Here is a 10,993-nt window from a genome sequence, read left to right on the forward strand (position 1 = left end):
TTTCATTTTATTTGAAAGGCAGAGAGACAGAAACAGATGCAGAGATCTTCCATCCATAGGTTCACTCTCCAAATGCCTGCCAGGCCCAAGCCAGGAACTCAATCCAGGTCTCCCATGTGGATGGCATTTGGTGCAGCAGTTAAAATGCCATTTAGGATGTTCACATCCGATATCAGAGTACCTGGGTTTGAGTCCCACCTCCACTCTCAATTCCAGCTTCCTGCTAATGCACACCATGAGAGGCAGCAGATGATGGCTCAAGGAGTTGGGTCCCTGCCAGCCATGTGGGAGACCCAGATGGAGTTCCCTGGTTCCTGGCTTTGGCCTGGCTCAGGCCTAAGAATCAGGGGATGGAATATTTCTCTGTCTCTCTGCCTTTCAAAGAAATGAATAAATTTTAACAAATTTTTAAACATTTGAGCTTCAAAAGATACCATCAAGAATATGGTAAGACACAGGGCCAGCATCGTGGTGAAGAGGGTTAAGCTGCCACTTACAACACTGGCATTCCAGGTTCATGTCTCTGCTGCTCTGCTTTTGATCCAGTTCCCTGCTAAAGCATTTAGGGAAGCAGCAGAAGATGGCCCAAGTACTTGGGCCCCTGCTGCCATCCACATGGGGAGTTCCAGAGTCTTAGCTTCCATCTGGCGCAGCCCCTGGCTCTTAAATCAAGAGCCATTTGGGCAATGAACCAGCAGATGGAAGATATCTTTGTCTTTCCCTCCCTCTGTCACTCTGCCTTTCAAATAAATAGATTTTTTAGGTATATAAAATAGCCCAGTCTGGAAGAAAAAGTGTGAAAATCAGATATTCAATAATGGGCTTGTGTTCAGAACAAATAAATCTAAAAAGCATGTAAAGAATCTGTACAGGCATTTCTCAAAAGAAAATAAACTATCAATAAGTATATGAAAAGACATACAAGATATATCACGTTTCTGCCTTTCTGAAATGTTTTTTCTCAGCCTTTTTAAAAAACATTTATTTGAAAGACTGAGTTACAGTGAGATAGAGAGAGAGAGAGATTGCATCTGCTGGTTCACTCCCCAAATGGCTGCAATAGCAGGGGATGGGCCAGACCAAAGCCAGGAGCCAGGAGCTTCCTCTGGGTCTCCCACATGCATACAGGGGCCCAAGAACTTGGACCATCCTCTGTTTCTTCCCCAAGCAATTAGCAGGGAGCTGGATCGGAAGTAGAATAGCCAGGACATGTGGGCCTATATGGGATGTTGGCACTGCAGGTGGCTGATTAACCCACTGTGTCACAGCGCCAGCCCCTATAGTATTCTTTTTATCAGTCTGTCTTTTCACAGGAGAATGTTTCCTGAAGCCAAGAATTATACAACAGGTGCAGAGCAGATATTAAATATTTATGTAAATTGCTCAATGACTCTTCCTGGAGCCTGCAAGATAATATGTAGCACTTTTATCTCCCACAAATATAAAACTAATTGTAGGGACTGGCACTGTGGCGTAGTGGGTAGAGCTGCCACCTACAGTGCTGGCATCCCATATGGGTGCCAGTTCTAGTCAGCTGCTCCACTTCTGACCCAGCTCTCTGCTATGGCCTGGGAAAGCAGAAGATCGCCCAGGTCCTTGGGCCCCCCTACACCCACGTGGGAGACTCGGAAGAAGCTCCTGACTTTGAATTGGCTCAGCTCCAGCCATTGTGGCCATCTGGGGAGTGAACCAGCCAATGGAAGACCAACCTCTCTCTCTCTGCCTCTCTGTGAATCTGCCTTTCAAATAAATAAATAAATAAATATTAAAGAAAAAACTAACTGCAGATATAGGATCCGTTAATCACTCACCTTGTGTTTTATTTGTGTCCTCACTTTCCATACTTGCTTATATTCTTTTTCTTTATATTTCATCTATAAAAAAAAGGTATTTTGTCAATTAAAAGCCATGTCCCAGAATGCCAGAAAATAACTGCAAAGGACTGGTAAAAGAATGGTTTTCCTGAATCCAGAAGAATAGGGGCTGTTTCTGCAATTTATTAGAAATATGATATTGGCCGGCGCCGCGGCTCACTAGGCTAATCCTCCGCCTTGCGGCGCCGGCACACCAGGTTCTAGTCCCGGTCAGGGCACCGGATTCTGTCCCGGTTGCCCCTCTTCCAGACCAGCTCTCTGCTGTGGCCAGGGAGTGCAGTGGAGGATGGCCCAAGTCCTGCACCCCATGGGAGACCAGGATAAGCCCCTGGCTCCTGCCATCGGATCAGCGCGGTGCGCCGGCCGCAGCGCGCCAACCGCGGCGGCCATTGGAGGGTGAACCAATGGCAAAAAGGAAGACCTTTCTCTCTGTCTCTCTCTCTCACTGTCCATTCTGCCTGTCAAAAAAAAAAAAAGAAAGAAATATGATATTGTTTAGTTGGCTTAAGTTCTCTGACAGTTTCCTCTTGCTGTGGCAAGGTGGTGAAGTCGCCACCTGCAGTGCCGGCATCCCATATGGGCAACAGTTCGTATCCTGGCTGCTCTACTTTTTTTTTGACAGGAAGAGTGGACAGTGAGAGAGAGAGAGAGACAGAGAGAAAGGTCTTCCTTTGCCGTTGGTTCACCCTCCAATGGCCACCACGGCCAGCGCGCTGCGGCCGGCACACCATGCTGATCCGAAGCTAAGAGCCAGGTGCTTCTCCTGGTCTCCCATGGGGTGCAGGGCCCAAGCACTTGGGCCATCCTCCACTGCACTCCCTGGCCATAGCAGAGAGCTGGCCTGGAAGAGGGGCAACCGGGACAGAATCTGGCGCCCCGACCGGGACTAGAACCCGGTGTGCCAGTGCTGCAAAGCGGAGGATTAGCCTGTTGAGCCACGGCGCCAGCCCAAATAAATAAATCTTTAAAAAAAAAAAAAAGAAAGATATAGGGTGGGCACTGTGGAATAGCAGGTAAAAGCTGACACCTGAGACACTGGCATCCCATATGGGTGCCGGTTTGAGTCCTGGCTGCTCCACTTAGAATCCAACTCCCTGCTAATGGCTTGAGAAAGCAACGGAAAATGTTCCAAGTGCTTGGGTCTCTGCAACCACGTGGGAGACCAAGAAGAAGCTCCTTGCTCCTAGCTTTGGCTTGGCCCAGCCCCAGCCATTGTGGTCATTTGGGAGTGAACCAGTGGATGATTTCTCTCTCTCTCTCTCTCTGTCTCTTCCTCTGTGTAATTTTGACTTTCAAATAAATACATCTTTTTTAAAAAAATTAATTATATTCCTACTTCATAGCATTGTTAAAAAAATTAAACATCTCACATTTTAAAGACTATATATATTCAACAAATTGTATTAAACAAATGGTTGGGGGCCAGCACAGTGGTTCAGTGGGTTAAAGCCCTGGCCTGCAGCATTCGCATTCCATATGGGCACTAGTTCGAGTCCTGGCTGCTACGCTCCCAATCCAGCTCTCTGCTTTGGCCTGGGAAAGCAGCAGAAGATGGCCCAGGTCCTTGGGCCCCTGCACTCACATAGGAGATGCAGAAGAAACTCCTGGCTCCTAGCTCTGGATTGGCTCAACTCTGGCCATTGCAGCCATTTGGGGAGTGAACCAGCAGATGGAAGACCTCTCTCTCTCTCTCTAATTCTGTCAAATAAAATAAATCTTAAAACACACACACAAATGAATCTAACTGGTTCTCCTCCAGTCCCAGTTTTGTCTTTCCTGTATATCTTCATCCTAATTAGTTTGGTTGGTCTCTCCATGAATCAGAGGTTTTAAAAAACTCTCTCTCTCTCTCTCCACAAGTTTAATACATAGTTTTTTTTCTAACAATCCATAGTTATTTTTGGCATGATGTTCTATTTAGCTTAAATCTTTGCTTATATACTTTTTGTTAGAACTTTTTAAAAAAAAACTGGTAGCTGTTTTTTTTTTTTTTTTTTTTTTTTTTTTTTGACAGGCAGAGTGGATAGTGAGAGAGAGAGAGACAGAAAAGGTCTTCCTTTTTGCCGTTGGTTCACCCTCCAATGGCCGCTGCGGCCGGCGCATCTCGCTGATCCGAAGCCAGGAGCCAGGTGCTTCTCCTGGTCTCCCATGCGGGTGCAGGGCCCAAGGACTTGGGCCATCCTCCACTGCCTTCCCGGGCCATAGCAGAGAGCTGGCCTGGAAGAGGGGCAACCGCGATAGAATCCGGCGCCCAGACCAGGACTAGAACCCGGTGTGCCGGTGCCACAAGGCGGAGGATTAGCCTGTTAAGCCACGGCGCCGGCCAAAACTGGTAGCTCTAATATGGTCTCTTACATGACCTACTTTAAGAGGCTAAACAAATTACTTAGAAAAACATATCAGGGGTTGGCGCTCTGGCGCACTAGGTTAATCCTCTGCTTGCAGCACCAGCATTCCACATGGGCACCAGTTCTAGTCCCGGATGCTCCTCTTCCAGTCCAGCTCTCTGCTGTGGCCCGGAAAGGCAGTGGAGGATGGCCCAAATGTTTGGGACCCTGCACCCGCATGGGAGACCAGGAAGAAACACCTGGCTCCTGGCTTTGGATGGGCGCAGCTCTGGCCGTTGCAGCCATTTGAGGAGTGAACCAACAGAAGGAAGACCTTTCTGTCTCTCTCACTGTCTGTAACTCTACCTGTCAAATAAATAAATAAAAATCTTTAAAAAAAAAAAAAAGAAAAAGAAAAATATATCGGCATTCAATTAACTTCTTCAAGCAACAAATTAGGATTCACAGAACTGAAAAATTCCCATTTGCCCCTACAGCATGTTGTTAAAAGGAGATGGCCAATTATCTTTCATATTTTTCATTCTCATACTCAAAAGGAAGTTTTCAAAGCAAAAAATAAAGCTTAATTAACAAATATGAGATTCTTTTATGAATATATACTAGTTTTGACATTTTTAACCTAAGTATTACATTAAAAAAATAAATTGTTAGGTACACTGTGGTATAGCCACAAGATAATAAACTATTACAAGACAATCACATTTACTAGAAATGCTAAATAGCAAGAAAAATGCTTATATTACAAAGTAAACCAAAAACAGCAACACTGAAAATTTTATGTACAATATGATCCCAATTAGAGGACAAATTTAAAAGACTGAATGGAAAGACAGTAGCATATTAATAGTTATCTTTAGAGGGTCATTGTGTGGGTGTTTTACTCCAGAATTTTCATAAAAATAACAGCTTCTAAAATTATATAAATACATACTATAGGCCAGACTCAGTTTTCTGCACCTTATTAATATTATTTTTCGGTCTCCACAATAACCTTATGGGAGCTACATGTATGAAGACAGATCAGACAGGGAGAGAGAAAATGACCTGGGTAAGTTCAAAAAGCCAGCAAGTATCAGAGTCAGGGCCTATACTATCATCCTCTCTTATACTGTCTCTTGTATATAAATATAAATCACCTTTGAACAAGTGGTTTAAGGTTTAGAAAGACAGACTAGATTTTAAAAAATTCTTACAAAATGGACAGTTGTGTATTTGTAAATGTTTTTTGCCTTGTAGGGGAGCTTAAGAACTATTTCCTTAATTTTAATTAGTCAATCTTTTCTGCTTTTTAATATAATTTTATTTCTAAAGAGGGATGACATAAAATTTTAAATTAAATGGCTTGAAAATGACAACATATTACTTTCCTTTTTTTCTTTTCTTTTCTAATAAATGTTTACTCTGAACAGCAGAATAGATTGTCAAAGGGCGGGCACTGTGGCATAATGGGTTAAGCAGCCACTCGGAGTGCTGGCATCCCATATGGGTGCCAGTTCAAGTCCCAGCTGCTCCACTTCCAATCTAGCTCTCTATTATGGCCTGGGAAAGCAGTGGAAGATCGCCCAAGTCCTTGGGCCCCTGCACCCGCATGGGAGACCTGGAAGAAGCTCCTGGCTCCTGGCTTCAGATTGGTCCAGCTCCAGCCCTTGTGGCCATTTGGGGAGTGAACCAGTGGATGGAAGATCTTTCTCTCTCTGACTCTCCCTTTCTCTAACTCTTTCAAATAAATAAATAAATATTTTTTTAAAAAAAATAGTGTGTCAAGTACCTAGTGGCAGTAACACAAATCACCTATTTTCTAGATAGGTGCTAAAAACATCCACAGTAAAAACTTTAAAGAGGTTGATCATTTTAAAATTATAAAATAGCTTATTACCAAGAACAGCATTATCTGCCAAATACAGATAATGAAGTGTTTTTCAGTAACTTGGTAAATAGGTAAAAATTGTTCCAAACAATGAGGGTTTTAAAATTTTCACAGTATTCTCATAGGAAAGAAGAAACAGACTTTTTTGGATAACAAAAAAGGGCCTATACCACTGAGAGAGATTTCACTCAATTTATTTCCCAAAACAGAACTGCAAGAGCAGGCATTTAGTTGCAGTTAAAACATCCCCGTCGGGGTCAGAGTGCTGTGGTATAGAAGGCTAAGCCTCTGCCTGCAGTGAAACATCCCATGTGGCCACCGGTTCAAGTCCCAGGTGCTGTACTTCTGATCCAGCTCCCGGCTAATGCACCTGGGAAAGCAGATGACGATGACCCAAGGGTTTGGGCCCCTGCATCCTTGTAGGAGATCTGGATGAAGCTCCTGGCTTCAGCCTGGCCCAGCCCCAGCCATTGTGGCCATTTGGGGAGTAAACCAGAGATGGAAGATATCTCTCCTTCTCCCCTTCTTTGTATCTCCGCCTTTCAAATAAAATAAATAAATCTTAAAAAAAAAAAAAAAAAAAAAGACATCCATGTCCCAGATGTACCTGACTTGGACACCCAACTCCAGCTCCTGGCTCATTTCCTCCTAATGCAGACCCTGGGGGCAGCAGTGATGGCCCAAGTAATTGGGTTCCTGCCACCCTCGTGGGACACCTGTTTTAAGTCACAGATTCTGGCTTCCTGCATCTGGGGCGTGAACCAGCACATGGAATCATTAAACATATCTCTTTCTCTTTCACAAATAAAATTTTTTAAAAATTTCAAATTTCTCTAAGAAAACAAACTGAACATTATGTGATATAGAAAATGTTACTATCAAAAGCTTTTTAAAACCAAAGTATTGGCCGGTGCTGTGGCTTAACAGGCTAATCCTCCGCCTTGCAGCGCCGGCACACTGGGTTCTAATCCCAGTCGGGGCGCCGGATTCTATCCCGGTTGCCCCTCTTCTAGGCCATGGCCCAGGAAGGCAGTGGAGGATGGCCCAAGTCCTTGGGCCCTGCACCCGCATGGGAGACCAGGAAAAGCACCTGGCTCCTGGCTTCAGATCAGCGAGATGCGCCGGCCGCAGCGGCCATTGGAGGGTGAACCAATGGCAAAAAGGAAGACCTTTCTCTCTGTCTCTCTCTCTCACTATCCATTCTGCCTGTCAAAAAACAAAAACAAAAAAAGCCAAAAAACAAAGTATTACCCCCAAAATATCAGAAAAGCAAGTGACATGTTTCTGTGGAAGGCTGGCAGGGTTTCAAACCCCACCGCCAGACCACCACTACGTAGCTGACAGTGGCCATCCATCTTAAAGATGTCCTTTAGGAGGAGAAAGGAGAGAGAGGCAACGTGTAGTAGAAATTGTTGTTAGAATCGTTGAGAGGAACAGCAGTCGTTCAGGCCCCGGGAAACGCGTTTAGGGGACCCGGAATCGGTTTGCTCCGCGACGCTGAGCAGACTGCGGAGAAATCCTCCTCTCTCAGCCCAGCTTGCACAGATCACACATCCCCAGGCCACCCCGGGGCTCCGAGAGGCCTTGCAGAGAACCTGGGCCAGACCGACGAGACACGGGTTTGTGCTACTTTGAGGAGTGACGCACGGCCCGGCCCGAGAGCGCAGCGTTAAATACAGGCAGCGGCTGCTTCGTGACCCACCAGCCCGGAGCGACCCCGGAGTGACCCCGGCGCGGCCCCGGAGCCCCCAACTCAAGGGCGCAGACGGTTTCCAGCCGCCGGGTGACGGTGACGGCGCTCGGGCTCACCCACGGAGCTGGGAGAAGCCTTCGTAAGAGCACAGGTGCTTCACCAGGCCCTTCTCAGCGCGGGGCCCTCGCGTCCCTGGGGGTCCCGAGCGCAGGTTAGAGGCGCGGGCCAGCCGCCAGCCCCCCACCCACCCCACATCACCCCCGCAATCCGGCCGGTTCCCGCGATGAGGGGACCCCTGGTCCCGCCCTGGCTCCGAGAAATGCTCTCTCCGGGGGCTCCCATCCCTCCCGGGCATCAGAATCACCGGCAGCCTTCTGGGGGCTGCACGGCGCCATCAGAATAAAAACTGCCAGGGCTCCTGACGAAAAGGCACGCGGCAACCATCTTCTCCCACCTGCGGCTGCGGGCTCCGTTCTGGAAGGCCCTCTGCCGACCTCTCACGTGGCGGGCATACGAAGGGACCCGTGAGGGTGGACCCGGCCAGGGAGGGCGCAAGCAGGATCTGAGGAAAAGCAGAAGGCAGGCCCCAAAAGCTCCTGAACCGAGGAGTAGGCCTTTACCCTCAAGGCGAGGCCCGCTGCCACTTAGCACGACGCCCAACTGGTTTCCCGCCCGTGGGCGAGGCTCACTTCCGTGGGGCGGGACTTCCGGCGGGAGGCGGGCAGGGCGCCATTCACGCTCCCTCACACCCTTCTGCCTGCGTCTCCACCTGTCTCTTAGGCTATGCGTTCTTCCTTGGTAGCGGGCATTCCATCCACTGACATCCATGCCCCACAGGCGCAGCCTGACCCCAATTTTATCAGTGGACCTCAGGAGGGAGCCTCCTCTTTATGAACCTGCCCCTTGCCGCCTCCACAGTAAAAGTCACCCTTAGGAATATTAAAAGGTGTTAAGATACAGGGGCCGTTACCTTCTGTGAGAAAGGTCCACTGACAGCGTGACAATGACCAAGGAAGGTCTGGACCTGTGAAGTACTCTCTTGGGAAATCTGAGATTGCACTTAAGCACAGGCCTCAACGACTGACCAGCTGTGAGTTTAGGGTCCTTGAGTACTGAGAGTCCTGTAACACGTTCCTCATAAAGTCAAACTGGCCACTGCCTCTGCCTTCTGAATTCCGTTTATCTACTTTTGTCTTAGGTTTTAGTGGGTTTTTAAAATTATTATTTTGCCCACTGATATGCTAGTGAATCCTATCAGTTCAGTGTGATTTCTGTTTTTTTTTTAAAGATTTATTTATTTATTTGAAAGTCAGAGTTACATAGAGAGGAGAGGCAGAGAGAGAGGTCTTCCATCCGATGGTTCACTCCTGATGGCCGCAACAGCCGGAGCTGTGCCGATCCAAAGCCAGGAACCAGGAGCTTATTCCTGGTCTCCCACATGGGCGCAGGGGTCCAAGGACTTGGGCCATCTTCTACTGCTTTCCTGGGCCACAGCAGAGCTGGACAGGAAGTGGAGTAGCTGGGTCTCAAACCGGCGCTCATATGGGATGCCGGCGCTTCAGGCCAAGGCGTTAACCCACTGCACCACAGCGCTGGCCCCGTGATTTCTATTTTTATAATTTATTTGAAAAGTGAAGAGGCAGAGACAGAAATCTTCCATCTGTTATGGGCATCAGCATCTTAATTTTTATTCCCAAGTTCTTGCCCCCACAGAGATAAGAATTCAAAACAAAAGCATAAATAAAGTGCACAAGTGAGAGCAGGATTTATTTAAGAGAGTGAATACACATTCATACTGGTGTGGGCAACTCCACATGGGGACTTAGCTGTCGAGGGTGGGCCAGACTAGCCTAGGAAGAGAAAGTGGGAGGAGACCACAGAAGGACCCATTTGCACGGTCCAGAAACCAAAAAAAAAAAAAGGCTGCTTCTACATTATCAGTCTCTTTTATGAGGTAGGTGGTGGGTGCCTGATTGAACATACAAACAAAGTGAAGTTTAGGTAGGGTTTTGTGTGCATGAGGCTTTCTGGGAGTTTCATGGCACCTCCACTTGGAGCTTAACTCTCACATGGCCATTATGGCATCTCCTTCCTGGTCCTGGACGAGACACACATGCGTCATGGGAAAGTGAGTGTGAAGGCCTGACAGGCAAAGGGGTGGAGTTACAATGCAGTGCTACACAGGAATTTGAAAAAAAATCCCTCCAGTTGTATGTATCCCAACCTAACTCCTTGCTTCATTCCGCTGTATCACATCCACTGGTTCACTCCCCAAATGCCCTTAACAATCATGGCTGGGCCTGGCAGAAGCAAAAAGTCTGGAACTCAACATAGGTCTCTCAATGGGTGACGAGGACCCAAAATACTTGAGCCATCACCTGCTTACCCCCAGGGCATGCATTAGCAAGAAGCTAGAATCAGGAGCTAAGGCACAATTTGAACCAAGGCACTCTGATATGAGATGCTGGCATTCCAAGTGGTGTCTTAACTGTTGTGCCAAATGCCTGCCCCCAGTTAAGTGAAATTTGAGCTTTTATGTACTATGGATGGAATGACCGCATAAATTTTAAGGTGTAATCAGCAAAACCCAAGCTTAGATAACACCACATACAGGGATGGCGATATTTTCTGATAAACTCCACAAACGGAAATATTTTTAAAAATTATAGTCACAGGGCCAGTGGGTAAAGCCACTGCCTGCAACACAGGCATCCCATATGGCTGCAGGTTCGAGTCCCTGCTGCTCCACTTCCCATCTAGCTCCCTGCTAATGTGTCTGGGAAAGCAGCAGATGGCCCAAGTCACTGGGCCCCTGCACACACGTGGGAGACCTGGATAAAGCTCCTGGCTTTGGCGTGGCCCAATTCCAACTGTTGCAGCCATCCGAGAAGTAAACCAATGGATGGAAGATTTTGCTCTCTCTAATTCTGCCTTTCAAATAAATAAATAAATCTTAAAAAAAATTTCTAGTCGCTTTAACAAATGTCCTTAAATGTCCATCCATAGCTGCAATCTGCACATGGCTTAAATTCATTAAGATGGTAAGAAAAAAATATTTAAGCTATTTCTGATGAAACACAAAAGATCTATGGTAAGTAGCCTTGACAGAGCAAGCCCATCAGTGTTAATGAACTTCACTGGAAAGGGATAGCTTTTACTCTTTGGGAAAATGATTGCTTCCTTGCCGCTCCCAACAAAGAACAAGCCCACA

General features: G+C 46.9%; 1 protein-coding gene across 1 annotated transcript in view; it reads right to left on the reverse strand.

Moving 5' to 3' along the window:
• The window catches only part of TERB1 (telomere repeat binding bouquet formation protein 1), a 45,112-nt gene extending 43,270 nt beyond the window's left edge, over positions 1-1,842 (reverse strand). Inside the window, 1 exon segment of the mRNA XM_062176024.1 lies at positions 1,812-1,842. Coding sequence (XP_062032008.1) covers positions 1,812-1,842 — 31 coding nt within the window.
• Between the last annotated feature and the right edge of the window lie 9,151 nt (positions 1,843-10,993).

Source organism: Lepus europaeus, chromosome 19 (genome assembly GCF_033115175.1).
Source record: "Lepus europaeus isolate LE1 chromosome 19, mLepTim1.pri, whole genome shotgun sequence".
NCBI classification, from domain to species: domain Eukaryota; kingdom Metazoa; phylum Chordata; class Mammalia; order Lagomorpha; family Leporidae; genus Lepus; species Lepus europaeus.